At 38.0% G+C, this 24140-nt stretch overlaps 1 protein-coding gene and 1 non-coding gene across 2 annotated transcripts in view; one reads left to right on the top strand and one right to left on the bottom strand.

The window, feature by feature from the left end:
• Window positions 1-20846, bottom strand: part of C2H1orf87 (chromosome 2 C1orf87 homolog) — an 80676-nt gene extending 59830 nt beyond the window's left edge. The window contains exons 1-3 of the mRNA XM_077149472.1: window positions 20759-20846; window positions 19606-19719; window positions 1121-1340 (exon numbers count right to left, since the gene is read on the bottom strand). Of these exons, the coding sequence (XP_077005587.1) occupies window positions 1121-1340; window positions 19606-19712 (327 nt within the window). The 5' untranslated portion in view covers window positions 19713-19719; window positions 20759-20846. The remainder of the gene's footprint in view (window positions 1-1120; window positions 1341-19605; window positions 19720-20758) is intronic.
• A 2916-nt stretch (window positions 20847-23762) lies between these two features.
• LOC143675307 (U6 spliceosomal RNA) lies at window positions 23763-23866 on the top strand. The gene has a single exon (XR_013171540.1). It is a non-coding gene; the product is annotated as a U6 spliceosomal RNA (small nuclear RNA).
• Window positions 23867-24140: the final 274 nt, after the last annotated feature.

Raw genomic sequence — 24140 nt, 5'->3', positions numbered from 1 at the left:
TCTGGGCACAACTGGTGGCCTTTTTTTTTTTTTTTTTTTTTTTTAAAGGAAAGACAGAGAGAAGGAAGGAAGGATAGAAGGAAGGAAGGAAGGAGGAAAGGGAAACATTTTTAAACATTTTCTTGTTTTATTGTATTCTGTTTCTCCGTTTTTTTGTTACATGGGGTGGGGCCGGGAATCGAACCGAGGTCCTCCGGCATAGCAGGCAAGCACTTTGCCCGCTGAGCCACCGCGGCCCGCCCAACTGGTGGCCTTTTAACTGCTCCCAAATCTCATTTCTTTCCACAGTTCTATGGGCAAAAGATCACAAGTCCATAGGCTTTCATTTTCTCATATGACTAAAAACTTGCTAGTATCTGAGTGATTTAGTAAGGAATATTAAAATTATAATCTAAAAATAGTTATGTTAGAGTTTACTGCAGACTCTAATTCAGTATTCTACTAAAATATCTGGCTGTCACTTAATGCTTGGCAGCAATGCAGAACTCCTACTCTATGTATCTGTTTAATTGCAGTTTCAGCAATTTTTGAAAATGGTACTTTGTTATCAATGAATCATTAGTTTTGCCTTGATTTAGATCTAGTTTTCAATTGCTGCTATTCATGCTTTTTAATTACAAGTTACTGGTCATTTAGATTCATCATTATCAAATTAGTTTGCTATGGAGTGTTTGGCTGATCTTAGAGTGCAATGATATCTATTTCTATCAAGAGTATTTTGAGCTTATAATAGTCTGACATATGGACAAGGATGCATCGCATTTTGAAATTGAATGATCTCTTCCTGTACTGTTAAAGCAGACAGCTCCATCCCCCAGCCCACTCCAAATTTGCATGCACAGTGACAATTCATTGTATCACTGAGCCATTTTTCAGTAGCGAAGCACCCACAGGTACAGTAGGTTGACAAACTCAGTTTGTGGTCAGCAAAGACATAACATACAAAATGAAGTTAAGCTTCCTTTTCAGACTGAAAAACTTTGAGTCCAAGTTCTATCTTATGAAGAATATATTCATAGCCATTTATAAAGTATTTGTTTGTGTGGACCTGTGTTTTCATCCTAACTCTGAATTTTTCTAGCAAATTACTAAGAAAAGTTCTGGTGTTTTTGTCACTCACTTTGACATCCAGAAATCTGCTACTGCCTGCTCCTGTAAGGATGGGCTTTTGGTTGTTTCCTGGCTTCTTGCTCTTTTCTATACCATCTGGGTTATAATCGATTTGGTGATCAGTGGGGTCAGTGGGAGCCAGGGGGTCTCTGCTCATCCGCCTTAATTTACCAGTCACTGGTTTCTGGACTGCTGTTTGAGCTTGTGTCTTCAAGTTCTCATTCTCCTTGCTGTGAAGAAACAGTTTTGCACTTTGTTACTCACAAGGCAGACTATATATGCTCTAGACTAGCCTAGGAAATGGAAGATGTTAGTCTGGTGGTCTGAACAGTGGTAACAGCATGGTGGAATGTACAAGTAAACATTGGTTACTTGTCTGAAGATCATTGCCACAGGGAGGCCAGGTTGTGATCTTCTCCACCTTTATCTTTCCCCTACCCTCTTCTTCGTACTCATGCAGATAACCCATTCATCTGCTTCACAGCCCGTACTTTGAGTAACGGTGGTGTCCAAACTGAATCCTAAAGGTCATCACTTAATTACGAACCTAACAGAGATTTTCAGTCTTTGCAACTAGAAAAAGAGGAAAGTCAAATCAGTTTACCAGTCTCAGTTCTACTCTAAGTCCTTTCTTTTTTTTGACATGGGCAGGCACCAGGAATCGAACCTGGGTCCTTTGGCATGGCAGGCAAGCATTCTTGCCTGCTGAACCACCGCGGCTCCCCCTACTCTAAGTCCTTTCTTGATTGCCTCATTTTTCTTCATTATCAGTCCTCCATTGAGGTTTAATGTTAAATAGAAAACAAGAAAAGAAAAGAAAAGAATCTACAGGAATGATTCAAAGGAATAAAAATAGCACACACAAAAAATGTTCAAGCTTTTTTTAATAACTAAAGGATTTCAAATAAAAATATAAATAAGGCATCATTATACACATAGCAAACCTCTTTGAAAATAAGAATCTTAAGTACTAAGGACCAACTGAATAGAATTAATTCTTAGAGTAGATGACCTGACAACACATATTAAGAGTCAACCGGTTGTTCAAACTACTTAACCTAGTAAATCTATTTTTAAGGGTGTTTATTAAGGAAAAGACGCAAAAGAAGAAAACTTAGAAATTAAATATTTAGTAATAGGTGGACTGATTGAATTTCTTATTCTATGCTGATATGACAAAATGTTATGAATCCATTAAAATATGAATCCATTCATATTTTAACTATGTAAAATGCTTGTATGTAATGTGTGCATTTATGAGTGAGAATATGTATTAAATCTAAAAATAAACTGACAATAAGTATCTTTGGGTGATAGAAGTCAAGGTATTATATTGCATCGTATTATATTATGTTATATTATATTATATCTTGTAAAATTATATTCTAAACTTTCTGTATGAGAAAAATGAAATAGTTATGCCTTCTAATGCTTAGAAGACATTCTGTAAATGTTTTATGTACATTATTTATTTCCATTATTCCATTGTTGACACAATGGAAAAGTTTCAAATTTAAAGCACGTCACGTTATCTGAGCATAATGCAACTGCTACAATACCTGTTGATTTGAATAAAACCAAGCCATAGACAATGATTTGAGTGTATCGTTAATCCTCTTGGTAGTTGTGGTAGGGTGAATTACGAACCCCAATTTAGACATATTCTTAACCTTTAATCCACATCTTTGTGTGAACCCATTGTAAATAAGTCCTTTTTTAGGATATTATTTTTAGTTAAGGTGTTGCCAACTGAAGCAGGATGGGCCTTAATCTGGATTTACAGGGGCATTATAAAGAAAAGAAAATGGAAGCCAGGGTCAGAGCTGGCCAGGGGAGCAGCAGGAAGTCAGCAGAAAACTGGAAGAGCAAAAGAAAAGAAAGGAGATTGCTATATATGACTACAAAGTGGAGGAACACAAAGATTGCCCACAGCCAACACCAGAATGCTACAGTCTTTGGGAATAAAGCAAGCCGTGCTGATATCTTGATGTTGGACTTCGGTACTCTGAACCGTATGCTAATAAGTGCTTGTTGTTTAAGCCACCTCATTGTGTGGTATTTGTGATAGCAGCCTGGAAAACTAAGAGAACATTGGTGGTCTGAGAAGGAAACAAGGCCTAGGAAAGAACTCTGATAAAACCCTACATTTAAAGAGGGAAGAAAAACCATAAAAGGAGATTGAAAAGAAATTCCCAAGAAAGTAGGAGGAAAACAAGGAGAAAGGGATCTTTGCAGCAAAGTGAAGAGCATGCTTCCAGAGAGAGGGCATCATCCACAGTGTCTAAAGCTGCTTAGAAAGGTTAGTTCTGAAAAGTGTCCACAGGATTTAGCCATAAAATACTGCTTAGAAGTCTCAGTAAGAGGAATTTCAGTGTAATGAAAGCAGAAGCTACATTAAAATGGGTCGAGGAAAGAGGGGAGGTTAAGACATTGAAGACCGGAAGTATAAAGACCTCTATGCAGAAGTTTGGCTACAGGAGGAAAGAGAAATGGAGTGGTGACTAGGGTTTCAGGGACTGTGACACATTTAGATGCCAATGGCAAAGAGCCATCTGGGCTGGAGAAAAGGAGAAGATATAATTGATGAACTAAAATGAACCCTGGCAAAGTGAGATGAGATATCACTGAGAGCACAGATTAAAAAATGAAACCTTGGAGTAGGGCAGTAGGGAAATGGGTGAGGATATAGGCGCATTTGTATTTCTGGTGACAATGGTTTGATCAATTTGTTTATAGTTCGGATTTTCTCTCTAATATATAAAATATAGTTACCTGTTAGGTCTCATGGGGGAAAGAGTTGTAGAGATTGAAACAAGGACAGACAGTTTGAAAAAGTTCTTAGGAAGGGTAGAAAAGAGAGCGGACGAGAAAATAAGAGTTTGGCCAGACACAATTGAGTAACACTTAATGCTGGAGACCATAAATGTTTGCACATCAGTTTGAGAGGGAGCATGCTGTCGCCTAGGAGTGCCTTGGTGGGCCTTGGTGGAAATACAAAGAAAGCAGATACTGGCACTCATCCAAGGATGCAGCTCTGCCAGACAGGTGCAGCTAAATGACCATGAACAAGAGGCGACTATTAGGAGAGTATATATGTACACAATAGTCCTTGCAAAGAGTGAAAGATGTAATATATGGTCTCTGCCCACAAGATATTTAAAGTTCATTTGGCTGTCCAAGAATAACACAAACAAAAAAGTTAAAAACTGGAATAAACTTGCTTCTAGAAGTCAGGATAGTGGTTAACTTTGGTAGAGGGAATAGGGGTAGAGACTGAAATGAAGCCTGAGGGGGGAATCTTCTGGAATACTGCTACTATTCTGTGTGTTGATCTGGGTTTTTGTTGCATGCGTGTATAACATTTGTGAATATTCAGTAGACTGTGTAATTATGCTGTGTGTTTTTCTGCATATATAGATACATTTCTACAAAGTATTAAAATAAATTGGTATAAAATTTACATAAACAATACAAAACATACTGAATTAGGATACACGTAAATGGAAAGTGAATGTCAGAAAGAATCAGTGCTATTTGGAGTTCATATGAAAGAGAAATAAAGATGATCTGCAAGGATTACAGAAATAATAGCATTATTGAGCATTTAACTATATGATAGTGACACTATAAGCCATTTACATACATTATTTAATCCTCAAATGAATCTTATAGGATGAGGAAATTAAGGCTGAGTGTGTTCAGGTGATTTGTACAAGTCTACACAGCTTTTCAGCAGCGGAGCCAGAATTTCAAGCCTCCTGGATTGTAGAACCTCAGCTCCTAAGCATTCACGCCACTGTATGTGGAATCAGGGCAGGATATGTGGAAGTTTTGGACATTGTGAGGAGCACAAAGTAGAGAAGAAGGCAAGCTTAGCAGGAAATGCAGGATTTTAAGACAAAAATTGCCACAGGCAGGGAGTTAACTCCTCTGGACAAAGGCAAGGGAGATTTATTATAACCTTTGCTTTAATTACCTTCAGAATCCTTTTGTGGAAAGTCTCAATACAAAATTGTCCAAGAAATGTGAAATTTATCTGCCTGTCTGTTAAAACAGCCACAGTAGATGTAAAACCAAAAATAATCTGTTAAATCTGTTCAAAATAAAAGCTGATTTTTAAAAAAATACATAGCACTTTAAAAATTATCATGAAAATGACTCCCCAGCTGAGAAACAGCATGTGCCTGTCGTTAACACAAACAACACACATTGGTTGTTATGTTGTTCACAAACTCACAGTTCCTTCTTCTATTTAGTGTGCTATCTACCTACATTACCGGGAATAGAAATTTGCCATTTCAAAAGAAGTAAAAAAAAAAATTGTCATCAATATTATCTTGGAGCAAGACCCAGCCAGCTTCACATATGTACTTCCGACCTCAGCTGCTGCTCCCAGGGATGCTGCGAAGAATTTAGTGCCATACAAGAGCTAGTGCAATTAGGGAAGATTACCGGGTTGCTGGATGATAAACAAATGAGGAGAAAACTGTTCAATTGTCCCCTCTCTCACACTGGGCTTTTCCTGCAAACCAGCCCTTTAGTGCCACCCTCTACTAGAGCTTAGAGTCTCAGGGTTAGGAAGGAACATTGCAAGGGCATCTAGTAGCATCTTCTGCCTAAAGCAATGTAGGGATCCCCCATCGCTCCACCTCCCATGTAACTCCAACTCACTAGATCTCACATTTGATTTGGATTACACCCCTGCTGAGAACATAAAATCTCAAATGGAGGACCCAGAGGGCTCAGCAAAAAGGTCACCAGATGCCATCTTAAAGGTCTGCCAGCTTTGGCAGCAACTCAATGCCACCAATTTCCAACTGTGCACCATCTAACAGCCCCTAAGCTCTCTGGAGAAGAAAAAGCCCAGAGTGTGCCAAAGCTGTGAATGGGGATCTAATTTCAGTAAATGAAAGCATGCTCTTATTTGAAAGTAATAAGAGATAATCAACACAACCAGACTTTTCTTTTTCAAAAAGACAACAACCAAATAAAAAATAAAATGAGACTGGGAAGAGGGTGCAGCTGAAAATCTCACCAAACTCCATAGGGAAGCCGAAATGTGAAGCATGTGCTAATGTAGCAAATGTTATTGTGACGAAGTCTGAACTTTATTATATTTTCTTTTTTCATGATATGTATTATTATCATAGATTTTTAGCCTTCAGAAAGAATTAAAAGCCCTTTACTCCAACTCCCAAATGCCTGGATCATTTCTTCAGCATTGTATTTTCATATTGTAAGTATACATTGTAATTATATATGTTTTAAATGCTTAAATGTATCAGCCACCATACATAAATTCACATAAATTCTGTCAGGTTATCCTGAGCATACTGAAAAGTAGTGTTATTATACTACTTTTCTACAGATGAGATATGGATGGTCAAAAAGATTAAGTAATTTGCCTATTGTCACCTTGCTAATAAGTAGAGATTTAGGAATTTTCACCAGTTCTCTGTAGCTCCAAAGCCTATGCTCCATCCTTTACACTATGTCCTGATTTTACACCTACGATATGCAAACTACCTATCATTAAACGATAGCATTTTGACTCTCTTTTAAAATATTAATAAAAATAACACAGATAAAGGCATCTTGCCCATTTTCCTAAAGTCTTTTTACAGAACATCAGAGTGGCCCTTCACTCTTGGTTTGTAATGTTCCAGAGACAGGAAATTCATCATATTTCCCTCCCATCACCACCACCACCCATCCTAAAGTAGACTATTTCACTTCAATCTGAGCCAAAATCTGACATCAATGAAAATAACCAAAGTTTATTTTTCATGGCATTCACAAATTTCACAGAATAAAATTGGTTTCTCAAATCAGGGCCATTTTGCCTACAAAATTAGTAACCAATTCTATCAGCAACTGTTCTTTGGTATGATTTATTTTTAATTTCTAAAAAAAATGGTACCTCAATATACTTAACCTTTTGTAACCTTCTTTCTTCACTTAATATGAAATTCTACCTCGATAGCTAACATTTATAGCCTGGTTTCATCCAGTTTTACTGCATTTCTCTTGTCTCTCAGCTATCCATGTCTACCTTCTAGGTCATAGTTTGTAACTGAGAAATCAGGATTTAAGGGATGATTTTGATTAGTGAATCACTATATAAATATCCCTTTTTGCTTTCTGGAATATTGGAGTAGACAGGAAAATACCTGAAATCTCTGAACTGTAATCCAGCCACAGCCTTGAGCTCTGATAATGATTGTACATTCCTTTTCTTCTTTCTGCCCTTGCAATTGTAAAAATCTTGTGACTAACCTTCATCTGTACCTAGGTATCCAGTTTTTCAACTTTAAAATCTTGTAATCACTTAAGATGGCTGTTAATGAAGGGTCTTGGGTCCATCTGGAATGAATCCACTCCAAATCCTAAATTATCTTGATGACCGAAACTGGATTTAACCTAAGTGGGCCCACCTGACATGTGCAGTAGTTTAGGCTTTAACTTACAAGTTATACCCTGTTCTACCATTTTCTTTCGTATATGCAGTGAGGAAGCATGGAATCAATCTGTGCATGCTCCATAATGAGATCACCTGTAATTACATCATCTGGGACCACTGTACTCATTATCCTAAACCCTGCCCACCTTTTCTCTAATTAAACTACCCGAATTACTGCAGTTTAAGGAGACAGATTCTGGACCATACTAGAAGAGTAGGAGAGCCTGCTCTCCTACTACATGTATAGAAATAAACTCTCTCTGTGAAACCCCAGTGTTTCAGAAATTGATTATTGAGCACGTTGGGCAGAAGAATCCATGGCCTTTGTCTGGTGACAAGTTTGCATCTAATCTACCTATAATTTTCAAATATATTCTTAATATTAATCCATGTTCCTGTGGGTGTGGACTAATTTGCAAGCAGTACCTTTTTTGAAGATGTTATTATTAGTTAAGGTATGACCACATTGAATGAGGGTAAGTCTTCATTTGTATTACTGAAGGCCTTATAAAGTGAGGAAATTTAGATGTGGTCAGAGAAGTCAGAAGATGGAGAAGTGAGAAGTCAGAGAAAGCCACAGATAGAATCAAGAAAACAGGCACAAGGAGAGAGAGGTTGTTGTCTGGGTGTGCTGGTTTGAAATGATGTATGTACCCTAGAAAAGCCATGTTTTAATCCTAATCCCATTTTGTAAAGGCAGCCATTTCTTCTAATCCCTATTCAGTATTGTATGTTTGAAACTGTAATTAGATCATCTCCCTGGACATGTGATGTAATCGAGAGTGGTCGTTAGGCTGGATTAGCTGGAGGTGTGTCTCCACCCTTTGGGTGGGTATTGATTAGTTTCTGGAGTCCTATAAAAGAGGAAACATTTTGGAGAATGAGAGAGATTCTGAGAGAATAGAACGACACAGCCACAAGAAGCAGAGAGCCCACCAGCTAGCAACCTTCGGAAATGAAGAAGAAAAATGCCTCCCCGGGAGCTTCATGAGACAGGAAGCCAGGAGGAGAAGCTAGCAGATGATGCCGTGTTCACCATGTGCCTTTCCAGATGAGAGAGAAACTCCGACTGTGCTTGCCACATGCCCTTCCACTTGAGAGAGAAACCCTGAACTTCATCAGCCTTCTTGAACCAAGGTATCTTTCCCTGAATGGATGCCTTAGATTGACATTTCTATAGACTTGTTTTAATTGGGACATTTTCTCAGCCTTAGAACTATAAACTAGCAATTTACTAAATTCCCCTTTTTAAAAGCCATTCTGTTTCTGGTATATTGCATTCTGGCAGCTAGCAAACTAGAACACCGTGTGACAGACGACTGCCAGCACCAGAATGCTACCAACTACAGGATCAAGATGTCTTGATTCTGGACACGGGTTTCTAAAACTGTGAGCCAATATTCTGTTGCTTAAGCCAACTCATTGTGTGGTATTTGCCATAGCAGCTCTGGCAAACAAGGACAGGACCATGGAGGAATTTGGAAGTAAGTATTCTTAAAAGAGTTGGAAATGATTCCATGAAGAAATCAATACATAAAATAACAGCTGAAAAGGAAAATAAGAGGCAGAAGAGCATCCCATATGGAATGAATGGCTTGTTTTTGGAGAAAATGATGGTGATTCCTCACCTTTGAACCTCAGACCACCTGTTTCATAATCATGCAAGGTGCTAAATGATAAAACAGATATTGGATCAGTCTGAACCAGTTGTACTGGAATTTCTGAGAACAGGTAAAAATATCTGTATTCTTAGCAAACATCTTAGGTGATTCTGCCTCTATATGCTAAAGTTTGAGAAACAACAGTATAGAAAATGAAAAAAGAAGGGCTTTTTGAAAATTTTGCAAAATTTACCCATAATTTAGGCAGATTATATATAGTGTTTAAGTATATGGACTCTAAATCCAACAGATCTGGATTTGAATCTCAGCCCCAAATATAACTAGTTATGTGACTTTTGGCAAGTCAATTCATATTTTTGTTTTCAGTTTCTCCTTTATAGAATGTGAAAAAATAATACCTCTCAAGATAAGATATGGAAAATATCTAGCGCAGTGTGTGATGCATGGCAAGTTCTGGACAAATGATAATTTTATGTTAGCCACAAATTAAAGTGCTATCTGCTTTATAAACACCTTCTTCAACATCAGAAGGAAATGTCCTCTGCTTTGAAACAACCAATTTTTCTTTATTGATAGGCAAAACTAAAGTTCAAAGTCAAAGGTTTAATAGTATATAGGAATTGAGGGACATCTATTTAAATAGATAAGGGACATGTTAGTGTAATCAATCTGCTCACCTTGCTATTTACCAAATATAAGTTCTAGAAAGTACCCACTTTAAGAAACAAAACAGATTGATTGACTATTAACTAATAAATTAAAATCAGTTCTGATATGGTATCATTTTTCAATTTCCTCAATTTTACCAAAATAACTCCAAACATTGTTGCAACACGTTGTTCTCAGGTAATCAGGCCCAGAGTTTACAAATTGTGCTATTTAAAAATCTTTGCGCCAACCTTTATGGGCTTTAAATTTAATGTCTTTTGAACTTGCATTCTCTCTCTTGCTTTTGCAAGTCTTGTGCAACTGCCTGGCCTCTATACCAATTATTTCAGTGCTTCGGCACACATTGTCAGAGCCAAGTCCTCTATTCGCACTCTAAGATGATGCAGCATAAACAGTTCTCACTGGGTATCATCTCTGAATACATCATATGGTCTGTGGGAAAGGGGAATAATAATTACTAATGTTATTTTCTTTGGTTGTATGAGACTAAACCAGACATACATGAAAAGATCATGGTTTTAAAAATGTACTATGCAAATATAAATCTGTTATCTCAGAATTATAAGTGGCTGAACTACATGTGGAAAGGTATTACATTATCTCCTTATAGAAATTTTCCCATATGCATGCACACAAACCTTCATTTTGCTTTTGTTTTGCTCATAAATAAAACCAAGATTTTGTTTTTTAATCGGATTTTTTTTCATTTTATTTTTTCCATTTGTCAATACAATGTGTACACCTTCACATTTCAATACTCTGCCTCTACAACATCATTTTGAAAGACTAAATAGTATTCCATTGTATGGATATATAATAGTTTATTTAAATAATCTTACATGTTGAACTTTTGCTTCATTTCCAAATTTTTGCTAATTTAAAGATCGCCACTCTGCTGAATGTTTTCTTTCGTCAGTCCAGATCTTTGTCTTCTATATCCTAGGAAACTGACTTGGGTAGACCCTATCAACAGCTCCCAGGTCCCCTGATTCTGACTGGTTTTAGCCTATGGGTAGCCCTAGCAGAATTTTCCTGCAACAGTGCCTCAGGCTACTTGTGTCTCAAGGAGGCCCGAAGTATGGAATTCTCCCTCCCCTCATTCCTTCTGGCCCAGAGTGGTAACAACTTTGAAGCTGCTAGGCCATGATGCCTGTACTATGTACCAGCCCACCTCTTTGTAATTAATTCCTTTGCAAAGATGGTCTCCTTGAGCAATCCTAACCTGAGTGTATCATCTGTTTCCTCTGGGTCCCAGACTTATACACTGGTGTGAACATCTCTCAAACCAAACCATTATATCCATCCACAATTGTTTCCATAGAATTGATTCATAGATGTAGGTTTTATGCCAAATTACATGCACTTTTAAGACTTTTTGATAGATACACTTTAACAAACAGTAGCATATGAGTGTTCTTTTGTCTAAACCTTTGTCAACATTCGGTCTTTCCACTAGAGAAACATTTCTGGTTTTATTGGTGAAAAAATAATATCTCATTGTGGTTTAAAGATCTTTTATTACAAGTCAGGCTAAATTTTATTCCCTACATATCTATTGTTCATTTTTATTTCTTCTTTTCTGAATTGCCTGTCTAGGTCTTTTGCCAATTTTTGAGATTGTGTTGTTCATCTTTTTTTTCTATTGATTTGTAAGAGCTCTTTATACATTAAGAGGATTACTTTTTTCCTGTCATATATGTTGTAAATAGCTTTTGCTTTTGACTTTTATGATATTTTTGAAATACAGAATTTCATATTTTAAAATAAATTTTACCTCCTAGTCTCAATATATGGAATCAATGGGCTTCAATTTTCTATAACATTAATTTGGCACTTATCTATATAATGTTATATTCTCTCATTTAAAGTTTTATTTCTTTGCTTTGTGCTAGAGACATATGCTCAGAACAGTATCTCATGTTTATTTGTAATTTCCACAATGCCTAGAATAATAATAAATCCCTTGTTGTTTGGAGATTAATTAAGGAGTTCAATTCAGTGGAAAGAACATGAAGTAACTATTATTTTACTGTTTCATTTGATCACACTGAACTTCATTGAAAATGGAAATAATTGTGTCTACACTGATACTGCTCAGTTTTAAAGAGATACTGAGTTCATAAGTATTAAAGTGCTATGTAGCAAGAAATGCCATAGATAAAATAAAGTAATATGGATGGTGTTCTAGTTTGCTAGCTGCTGGAATGCAATATACCAGAAACGGAATGGCTTTTAAAAGGGGGAATTTAATGAGTTGCTAGTTTACAGTTCTAAGGCTGAGAAAATGTCCAATCAAAGGCATCCATCCAGGGGAAGATACCTTGGTTCAAGAAGGCCGATGAAGTTCAGGGTTTCTCTCTCAGCTGGAAGGGGACATGGTGAGCACAGCGTCATCTGCTGGCTTTCTCTCCTGTCTTCCTGTTTCATGAAGCTCCCAAGAAGGCATTTTCCTTCTTCATCTCCAAAGATCGTTGGCTGGTAGACTCTGCTTCTTGTGGCTATGCCTTTCTGCTCCGCTCTCTCTGAATCTCTTATTCTCCAAAATGTTTCCTCCTTTATAGGACTCCAAGAAACCAATCAAAGCTCACCCATGTGGGTGGAGGCATGTCGTCATCTAATCCAGTTTAACAACCACTCTTGACTAAATCACATCATCCAGGGAGATGATCTGATTACAGTTTCAAACATACAGTATTGAATAGGGATTATTTTGCCTTTATGAAATGGGATTCTGATTAAAACATGGCTTTTCTAAGGGGCATACTTCCTTTCAAACCAACACAGATGGTTATTTCAAAAGAAAGAAATAAGGAAAGAAAGTAAGAAGGGAAGGAAGGAAGGAAGGAAAAGAAAGGAAGGAAGGAAGGAAGAAGAGAAGGAAGGAAGGAAAAGGGAAGGGAAGAAGATAAAAGAAAGAAAGAAAGAAAAAGCAAAACCAAAAGAATCAGCGGGATTTTTGAATTTGAGAATCACAAAGTTTAGCCAGGTTTTATATAGGAACCATAACTGGTCATTGCTACCATCTTTTTTTTTAACCTGGATTACTATAATGGCTTCTTAAATGGCCTCTACCTTTCTATTTGTATCACTCACAGTTTATCTTCCTCACAGAAGTCTGAGTTATTTTCTAACAACATAAATTACATTATGTCCCTACTGCTCTTAATTTTCCAATAACTTCTTATTCTACATAGAACAAAAGCCACAGTTCCTACCCTGACCCACACAGCCCATCAAGTTCCCAACTCTGCTGGTCTCTCTCATCTCGCTTTCAGTCCCTCTCTCCTTTGCTCACTGTGTTCCCCCAGCATTGGCTTTCTTGCACTTTCTTAAACACACCAAGAGGCTTTATACTGGCTCTTCCTTCTGCCTGGAATGCTCTTTCTTCAGGTATTTACACAATTCACTTTCTCTGTAGCCCTGTGAAGCCATGAAAATGGAAATGAACAGTTGTGGTGTTACTTGGTGCAGACTGGAATTCATGGGCAGGAAAGCAGTGGTTACATGGTACCCAGATCGCTGGGCATTGTGGTCCAGGAAAGGGACACAGCCCTACTTTCTATGAGGCAAACATTATGTGGCCAAATATAAAAAATCTGCTTGGGCTTCAGGCGGTCAACTGAGGTTCTAATTGCAGCATTTTCTGAAAAAGAAATGTCCATTATCTGGACACTTTGGAATCTGGGAAAGTTGTAGCCTCTTCTGCTGGGGGAGGGGACTGAAAAAGAAGCTACCAATTGTACGAAAAGTTGAGTTTTCAGAGTCCAATGCACTGGGATGAAGGCTTGACCAACCAGCTCATTACTAGTCAATCCTGGGAAAGGACTCTCATTGAATAGTTCTGGCTACTTGTCTCTACACAGTCTGTTCAAATGTCACATGCTTAAAGATACTTATAGGAAAATCACCTAAGACTTGATAATACACTTATAATCCTCTGTTTCTCCTCCTTGTACTTATCCCCACTTAATAGCCATTGTTTGTTTTTTGTGTGCCCTTTGGCGGTAAAACTTTGGGCACACTGCCATACCTTCAAGGTCTGGCACTCAGTAGATGCTCAATAAATGCTTGCAGAAAGGATGTTGATGAATTCCATGTATGCATTTATTTCTAAAACTTTTAATATTGACAGTTAAAAAAGTAAAAAAGAATTTATTATTAATTCAGCTTAGGGGAAATTAAAATATGACAAAATATGTAGTTCAGTCATGCAGGAAAATAACAGAATTTCTCATTTTTTGAGTAAAATATCAATGCAAATTATTTTGAATATTTATTATGTTCCCTTCTAAAAACTTTCCATTAACTTCTCCTGAGCTTAACAGTATTGTACAAACAATGATGATTAAAGTCATTAACTCTTGGCACTGGAAGGAACCACAGAAATCAGCAAGTTCATTCTCTATCAGTGCAAAAGGCCTGCCAACAGCTTCTTGATAGAACCATCCTTCATGGATGCTGTTCCACCTTCACTTGATCATATCTAATGATTTAGAAGTCACTGTCTTGCTAAGAGAACTCATTGCCTTCTTTTATTCTTTCAAGAACTATTTCTTGATCATTCAGTAAATGTCTGAGAATGTGGAGATATGGTATTAACAAAATTTACAAGAGCCTTCGCTAACTTCTGAAATCCCTAATTACCACAAAGTTCTTCTTGATGGCAAAGCCATGTCTGCCTTTATTCATTGGAAGTATTCCTATTCACAAGAATTTGTTGAACCTTTTAAAAAAAGTTTTAGAAATCAATGCATATATGGGATTCCATTAACATCATTTCCACAAATATTTATTGAGCACCTATTGAATGTCAGGCCTTGAAGATGTAGCAGTGTGCCTAAAGTTTAAGTGCTAGAAGACACACAACCAGATTCTATAAATTTGCCTCTTGGGACACTGTTTCAGACCTTTAATATTCCATAATGCCCTCTCCTAGGCATCCTCTAGTGTACAAGTGTTCTTTCTAAAATGCAGCATCCAGAATGAAGTTTCTAAACAGAGTGGACCTCCCATGTCCCTCTACTGGATAACCTCAGCACATGTAAAACCTGAACACAAGTAAAGCCAAACCATTTATTCTTTATAACAATTTACATATAATTTGTATGTAAAGATACTACATATATTCTTGTCTAAAGACAGACATTGCATATACTCTGTTGAATTTTATTTTGTTGGTCTGTGTTAGTTAGAGTCAGTTGTCAACTTGGCCAGGTGAGCATACCTAGTCTTGTTGCTGCGGACATAAGCCAATGGTACGTGAACCTCATCTGTTGCTAATTACATCTGCAGTCAGCTAGGAGGCATGTCTGCTGCAATGAGTGACGTCTGACTTAATTGGCTGGTGCTTAAATGAGAGACCGCAATGTAGCACAGCTAAGCAGCTCGGCATTCCTCATCTCAGCACTTGCAGCTCAGCCCAGGCCTTTGGAGATGCAGAAAGAAGTCACCCCGGGGAAAGTTGTCGGAACCCAGGGGCCTGGAGAGAAGACCAGCAGAGACCATCCTGTGCCTTCCACATAAGAAAGAACCTCAGTGGAAAGTTAGCTGCATTTCCTCTGAAGAACCAACAAAATAAATCCCCTTTTATTAAAAGCCAATCCGTCTCTGGTGTGTTGCATTCCGGCAGCTAGCAAACTAGAACATGGTCTTAGCCCATTTTCCTGCAAGGCTTCCTAGTATTCAGTCACATACATGTTTACTAAATATGTTTTGTAACTTCTTTCAATTGTGGATTAAAAAAAAAACATGAATAAGAACAGGATGACCAACAAATTTTCTCACATCACCCTCCACTTAGTATTTTTATCAACTGTTTACCACGATTCTTTTTGTAATGGCTAACCAACAAAAGCTCACCTGTCTTAATATTACCCAGTCCACAATTCTCTGCCATATTTCAGGACTTTTGTGAGAAAAATGTGCCAAATAACTCTCTGAAATCAACAAATTCTATGTCTTTATCATTCCCTTCATTTAAAGCTGTGGTAACCCCATCAATAAATGGAATGGAAAGTTTGGCAAAATCTGTCTTTAGTCAATACATGGCAACTTTTAGTGATCATCACTTTCTTTTTTCAAGTTTTCACAATGAATACATTTAATCCATTGGCCTGCAATTTTGATAGAGATTGTCCATCAGCTTCTGGTTCTGTGATTTTATTGCCCACTTGTAACTCCTTTTTGAAAATGTGTCACCTGGCACATCCGTCTTTGCCATGAGCTATCAAAGATTACTCATTAGGGTTCTGCAATAACATCTGCATGCTATTTTAACAGCATGGGCCTTTAGACTTGGATTTATTTGAAACAACCAAATATTACCTTTCTGGATCTTTTCTTCTATTTGTATTGTGATGCCCTAATTCATTTATTAGGCTCTGTACATGTATAAGACTTTGCACATGGTGCAGAGGATATAATTGCGCACATAAAATTTACAGATCAATGGGAGTGACAGACAAATGCATAGGAAATCATCACAGAGTATAATAATCCCTAAGGATGCTACAGGAGCTCATAGGCTGAACAGGCAAATCTGGTGTGCTTTGTGGTGGGACATGATCAAGTTTGCCTTTTGAAAAGATCATGCTGGCTGCACTATGGGCTTCTCAAACCATAATGCACATACGAATCACCTGGGGATCCAGCTAAAATGCAGATTCTGACCATGTATGTCTGGGTTGAGGTCTGAGATGCTGCATTTCTAACATGCTCCCAAGCAAGGATGATACTGGTGATTCACTGACTGCACTTTGAGGAGCAAGGCTTTAGAGAGGGACTGGAGAATAAGAAGATTAGAGACAGGGAGCTGGACTGAAAGGCTGTGGAAATGATCTAGGAGGAAAATGATGATGGCACAAACTTGCTTCATTTTTTGTAGCCTGTGGATTAATCTTCTTTGTGAAAAATAAGTATGCCAAGTAGGTGTTGAGGATTTTTCCATTACTTGCCAACAATTTTACATCTAAACAAGGAAAGATGGAGGGAGAGCTTGATTCTAATCTTAGAAGTAATTTGCTGGGAACTTCAGTAGCTCTTTTTTGTGTGTGTGTGTGCTGTATAGCAGGGGTCGCATTTCATTCTTTTACCATGTGAGCATCCCCATATTGCATCATCATTTGCAGAATTTTTGTTTGGTTGGTGTTTTGTTTGCTTTCTTGTTTGTTTGTTTTGGGAAGTGCATGGACCAGGAATTGAATCCGGGTCTCCCACATGGCAGGCAAGAATGCTACGACTGAACTACACTTGCACTTCTCAGCAGCTCATTTTAAGTCCATTGTGGCTTCAGTTACCTTAACTCATCTGTGAATAGAGAGGCTGGTCTACACCTTTAAGGTCATTTTCAGTTCTGGCATACTTTATGTTTTATACCTGTTCCAAGCAGGTAATCCTTTCTTGTTCTTCTGATTCAGCTTTGGTTAGTAGAAACAGCATGGCTTACTTTTAGATTTTATACACACACATATATATATATTTTTCCTTTTATCTTAATTTATCTACAACTACTTCCATCTTTTCAGCACATCTTTTAGGGAATCTGAACTAAACATGATTTCCATAGAAAATAAATTATTCATTGTTAATTTATTTTCTTTTGAAGTCAGATTGCTCTTTAAGAGGTTTCTTCTGTTTTTTGAGCATTTACTTATTTATGTTTCTTACCTAGATCTTTACTACTAGGATCAAATGATTTAAATTAACTCTGGCCTAAGGGAATAGTGATGACTTAAATGATTGGAGGAGATAGATTTTGGGACACTGTAGTGGTAGATCTCTCCATAGCCAAGTGTCAAGAAGCCTTTTGAGAATTATTTATTTTTGAGTCATCCAAGAATATTTTAATAAAACATTTTAATTGTCCTATTCATTCCAACAGTGGCAACATCTATTTCACACACACAGAAATAAAAACAAAAAAATCTGTCTTAATATATTTAAAATGCTGTTTTTCTTATACTGTCACAGAGGAAACATAACTGTGATTATTATTTAACAATTAAAGTAGCTGATGTCGTGTACTTTTTTTATGTCTTGGTTCCTGAAATATGAAAAAGAAAAGAAAAAGAAGCACCTTTTTATAAGATAAAGGAAATTTTCCCCTCTGTTAAAAGGACAAGGTCCTCTTGACTCCCTTCCACCTCTCTGTTATGAACATATTAAATTCTGATATCCCTGACAAATGGAAAGTCTTGATATAAAAGGGGCTATGTAGGAAAGAGTAAAATAATAGAATAGTAATGTAGCCTTCCAGATAGAAAGAGAACTGAGTGTGGCATCCAAAATAACACTATTTACCTTTCCTGAAAGTCACAGGGATTTGCTAGATCTTAAAATAATCACTTACCCCATCACAGCGTCTTAGTTTCCTCATCTACAAAACAGAAATGAACTGCCTCTAAGGCAAAGAATATAAAAGGGATGGCAAGCATTTCATAGAATTTGACTTTTCATTAAATATCTTATATCTTTTGAAATGTATGCTTCAATAATAATAGAATCATTTATCAAATACATTGAATATATGAGGCATTGGAAAGGTGCTTTGCATACTTTTTCTCAATTGATCCTCATAATATCCCTAGTAGATAGGTGTTGTTTTATTCCCACTTTACAGGTGTAGAAACTGAGGTCTGAAATGGTAATTAAATTTCAAAATAACAAAAGGCCATCAAACTCATATCTCAGTTCTGTAGGGATCCCACGTGTTATATCTCACGTGCTGCAAAGCTCACATCCTGTGCCATAGCAGATATTACTAAATAACTGTAGCACTTGATTTGGAATCTCTTTGAGCTGACCCTACTGCTGGTAGGGAGATGAAACCAATTTGTCCTTCTAAAGTCTATACTCTGTTAAACAGTGGTTCTGATTACTTCATCCTCAGTGATTCTATTCAGAGGTTAGACTCCAAATTTTTAGTTTTAAGGTCTTCCCAGACTATTTTGACAATAGGTTTAGTAACCCCTGCTTTATGCACCTGCGTTCAATGATATCAGGTCCTTTCTTGTTTGCTATTTGTTAGGTCGGTGGGTTTCTGAAATAGAAGGAGCTAGGGAAATAATCTTGGAAGAGAAAGGCGACTATTGACTAGCTAATATTTATGGAATGCCTAGTGTATGCAAGGTGGGTCTAGTACCGTCTTTGCTTTTGTGAACCCCAAAACTCTGGAAGGAAGAGCTAGTCATAACCTTTGTGCCAAACATCTAGTGGCTTTTGTAGATGTGAGTGGTCTCCCTCAAGCATAACTTACGATGAGTTTGAAAGGGAAGAAAGACTGCTTAGCGATACTCTGAGAAACTGCTGCTTAGGAGAATATCGAAAGTGAACAAGAGAAAGCGAAAATCTTATACTTCATGATTCATTATTAATCTCACTTCTCTTATTCAGAGCAAATTGTCTAACAATCCTCCTATCCTCCAAAGAAATTACTACCCGTGGTAGATTACAAACCTGATGAGGAGAAGCAGCAATACTCCATTAATATTTATAAATGTTGCAACGCTCATATTTCCCATCTATTTGTAAAATTAGCTGAAGTAATTAAGGAGTATGGGGAATTATAAGATGAAAAATATCAAGAAAACAGTGTGCATGGAAGTTATCAACATTATTTTACTCCTACCGTTACATCCTAATGACTTAATATTCCATGGATGGCATATTTAAATTTCTGAGTTTAAAAAACAACAACAACTTCATTACTATTCAAGCAGAAAGATATTTTTCAAATGGTGAACTTACATCTTTGGCTTCTCCACAAGATATCGAAAGTGTTTACTTCCAATGATTTTTACCACCGTCTCAGGCATTGCATCTGATCCGTGGGAAGTTTTCCAAACTAAAGGCATGGTACTTCTGTCTCAGGGGTGGAGAATAAAGAAGTCACTCCTCTTGGTTTTCTACTAGGAGACTGCAGTAACTATCTCAGCAATAATAACAATAGTAATAATACAAGGACCAAGCAGTGCTCCCAGCACTTTACCTACATTATCTCACTCAACACTTTCAGTAAAGGCAGGTGAAGATATTATTTGCTATTATTCTTGTTTTTCAGTTGAGGGGACAAGCATAATGCAGTGATGTAACCGAACATCTCAAAGCTGGGAATTAGCAGAGTCAAGAAACATCCTTAAAATGTTTGAAAACCCATGCACTGAACCATTAAGAGAGTCTGACTTCCTGTGCTACAAAACATCACATCGTAACTTGCAAGAGCTAAGAGGAAATCAGCGCTTTAGTGGGACATGTGAGCAATCCATATTCAGCTCTGATCCTCAGTTTCATCATTTTTCAAACAGGATAATTCCAGTTCTGCTCTCAGGGTTTTAGAATAAATGATTGGGATGACGAGGCCAAAGTAGTACTGAACACTGGGAAGTGGGGTTTTCGTGGTTATCCCTCTTCTGTTTCTGCAACAATCCAACGAATCTGAAATTGAGATCCCGAACCAGATAAACTGAGTGTTTGAACAGGTCTGCTGCCAACAGAAACTTAGAAATTCTGTAAACCTGGCCAGAGGCTGGCCATTCCCTTTCAGGGCCTCTCCGAGATCAGAAGGTCTTTAGAAATCAGTCTAATCCAAGGGCTCCCTGTACAGACTGGGGAACCTAGGCTCAGAGAGGCTGTGCTATCTGATACTGGCAGAGCTGTTTCCACTACTGCGGTCTGGAAGCTAGACCACTGTCCTTCCCCAAACCCCAACTACACTTAGTGTGTGGTCAGCCCTAAGACGGCTCTGCGAGGGAAGCGCCATTCGGCAGGACCCGACACCTCTTTGAAGCAGTCTGGAAATGTCAAGGACCACAATTTATGATAGTCAAGCCCCCTCCCTGTCCAGCTGCTGCGTGTCAGTCCTGACACCTTTCCCGGTAAAGAGCAGAGAGGGTGGCCTTACCGCTTAGACGGCGTTTCTCCCACCCAGGCAGCTCGGAGGTGTGCGATGGATCGGTCTTCTCCCAGGGAAACAGGACACACGGGACCTGCGGGTAAGGGGCGAGGGACTGAAGTCCGGGAGTCGAGCCAATCACAGGATATGAGTAATGGGCGGAAGCTGTTCCCGCCCTGGTCGTTAAGGACGCAGAGGACTGTTGCTGGGTGGAGACCAGGTTTTCATCCACCTCTGGGAGGCAGGCGGGGCTTCCTTGGCCCCTTGCCCACCGCGTGGCTGCTAGCAGAGCCATGGAGTTCTCAAACCTGTGCCTTGGCGCATTTTCAGGAGCTGGGAGGCAACTGTCTGGAAGCCCATCGCTCTCACCTGCGTGATCAAGCTTATCCCGATCTTAAGCTTTATTGTGCTTTGTGAGATTTGCACACCATTTGGAATTTGACACCGCCAGTTCAAATCCAAGCTCCTTCATCGTATGACTTTGATGACTTTCATAATCCCTTCTTTATCACTGAGATTCAGTTTTCTCATCTGTAAAATGGGGGGGGGGGGAATAACACAGATCTATAAGTGGATGACAGAATCAAATAAGAATATTTAATAAAAATTATAAGTAGATTGGAGTGATATCCATCTGCTAGATCCTTTAAAGAGGCTCCCTTATTTGAACTAGATTATCATAAGATGATTTTGTTACTATTTTCAAGATGAAGAAATCAAGACTTAGGCTGTTGAAAATTTATTCAAGACAAGAGGCAGGGCCAAGATTTGAATACAGATGTGCACAGCCCAAATTCCCAGGTACTTTTTAAATTATTATTATACTACTAAGCTTCAGTATGTGTGGGTAAAGACACTTTAAATTGTCTACAAAATGGTATTATTATTTCCACCAGCAGCAGCAAAGCAGTTCCAGCACCCATAGTCCTTGCTTCCGGTACTTTTAGCTTCACTATGTAGTTTACTGTATTGTTACTGGTAAATGAACAAGAGCGGGATAAGACACTCAGCTGCCCTCCAAAGCCTCGTTATCTGGTAGGCAAGACACATGGACACATTCCGTGATAAACAATGTGCTATGGGCTAAGGAGCAGCTCTTTTCTCACTTCTGCAGTCCAGCCTTCACAGTGGTGCGTATCAGACCTTGGGAAGTCTTCTTCTTCCTTCTTCTGTCAAATGTCTCTAGGGGCTCCCGACCCACTATGCAGGATGTCAATGGTTTCAAGGTCTTCTAACCTCTGGCTTCAAACTAAGTCTCTAGCTTGAATTTCCACTACTCCCAGGTTAGCTATGCTCTATCTGACTCAGTCTACTCACTGGCCTGAATCCTCCCTTCATTTCCCTGCCTCTGTGCCTTTGTTCATTGTATTTTCTTTGTTCTTAAAATTCCCCACTGTGTTAGCCTATTTATCCAATCTTTAAATTCCATTTCAAATGGTCAGGAGTGTGCATTGCACTTGGAAGTCAGACACCTTAGTTTCAAATCCTAGAGCTGCTGGTGCGATGTGATCTTGGCGAGTCACTCAGCATATTTGTGCCTCAGTTTCCCCTTCTATAAAATAAAAATGACCTTATGTGGGGATTAAGTGAGTTTTTACAGGTAGAGCTCTTAGAACAATGCGTGACACGTAATAAGCCATATAAATGTGTGCTATCATCATTATATATCGTCATTATCTTTCAAGAAGCCAAACCAGATCCCAGAAGCTGGAAGTATTTTCTTTATTCTCTGTATAATTTGTGGTTTCTTTTTTTTAGCTTTCAAGAATGTTCATTTTTGGCTTGGGTTTTCACATTTTCCTTTGCTATGCTTGTGTTAGGCTGAAAAATGACACCTCAAGAGATTAACATTCTAATCTCCAGCACAGGTGAATGTTACCTTATATGGCTGTAGGGACTTTGCCAGTATGATTAAGTTTAGGATCTGGCAATGGGAAGATTATCCTGGATTTTCTGGATGGGACCTGAGTGTAATCACTAGTGTCTTATAAGAGGAAGACAGAGAGAAATTTAACTATAGAGGAAGTAGAAGATGTGACGATGGAAGCAAGTAGTTGGAGAGATTCAAGGAAGGAAGCAGGAACCAAGGCATACCATCAGCCTCCAGAAGCTGCAAGAGGCAAGAAAGCAGATTTTCCTCAGAGCCCTTGGAAAGACACCTTGACTTTAGCTCAGTGAAATTGATTTCAGACTTCTGACCTCCAGAATGGTAAAATAATAAATCTGTGTTGTTCTAAACCATCAAATTTGTGATAATTTGTTACAGCAGCCATAGAAAACTAATCTACAATGCTATTGAAGGATTTTGTTCTCTTTTCCTTCTCTGTGTTTCTTAATCATTCAGCACAGGGTCTAAAATATAGTAAATGTTCCACAAAAATCTTTTGAATAAGTGAATGAAGGAAAATAGAACAAAAATTAAACACTAACATTTATTTCTGAAAAGACTGAATGTGGTACTTTCTTATTGGAGTTTTGTCTACTTAGCACACTTTTCCATTCTTCCTTTCTTTGAACAGAAAACTTTCCTTTGGGAACCCCTTTTCCCTTCTAAGGTCCTCTTTTGGGAACTGTCAATCAAAGTGTCACTACCATCCCACCTCTTACAGAACTGGTTATACTCCATAACTTAAGGAAGTCAAACGGTGAGTGCTCTTATTTGTGACCAATACATAAATATTGGCTGTAAAAAATGAATTATTAAATTGTGATGATAAGATATTGAGTTTTTTTTTACCAACACATAACATTTTTTTTTTCTTTTTTCAGAATAAAGGAGGAAGCCTGCCAACAGAGAGAAACAAAGTTGAAAATGGAGACACTGGAGGGATGGGAAGGAGAGCAAAGGGTCTGGAAGCATACTTGATTCTAGTTTCTGGACTTCTTAAACACAGGAGTCAATAAATTCCCCTTTTGCTTAAGATATTTTTGATATGGACTTTATTACTCTTTACCCAAAGAGTTCTGACAAATACAGAGACTCAAACTTTAGGCTGTTAAAATTTACATATAGGTGCTGGCTTTGACAGCACATATGCTAAAATTGGAATGATACAGGGATTAGCATGACCCCTGTGCAGGAATAACATGCAAATTCGTGAACTGTTATGTATTTAAGAAAAAATTATATGTAGGATACAGTTCATTGATTGAATGGTATTTGAATTCTGTTGCAAATTCTGCGATAAAACTTGAAGAAATAAATTGATTTTGACCAAATCAGATAGTCCACTAAGGCTGTGGTTTATAAATCCCAACTTGAAACATTGGAGGGAAGCTTTCCATTGGTCTCCTCTTCTACCAGTTTGGAGGTATTCGCATGAAATTTGATAAATTTTCAGACTCAAGAAAACATTTGCTTTACCCTTCACTAGCCAAGGGACCTTAGTTT

The sequence above is a fragment of the Tamandua tetradactyla genome, chromosome 2 (genome assembly GCF_023851605.1).
Source record: "Tamandua tetradactyla isolate mTamTet1 chromosome 2, mTamTet1.pri, whole genome shotgun sequence".
NCBI lineage: Eukaryota > Metazoa > Chordata > Mammalia > Pilosa > Myrmecophagidae > Tamandua > Tamandua tetradactyla.
This window is presented reverse-complemented; position numbering and strand designations above follow the sequence as displayed.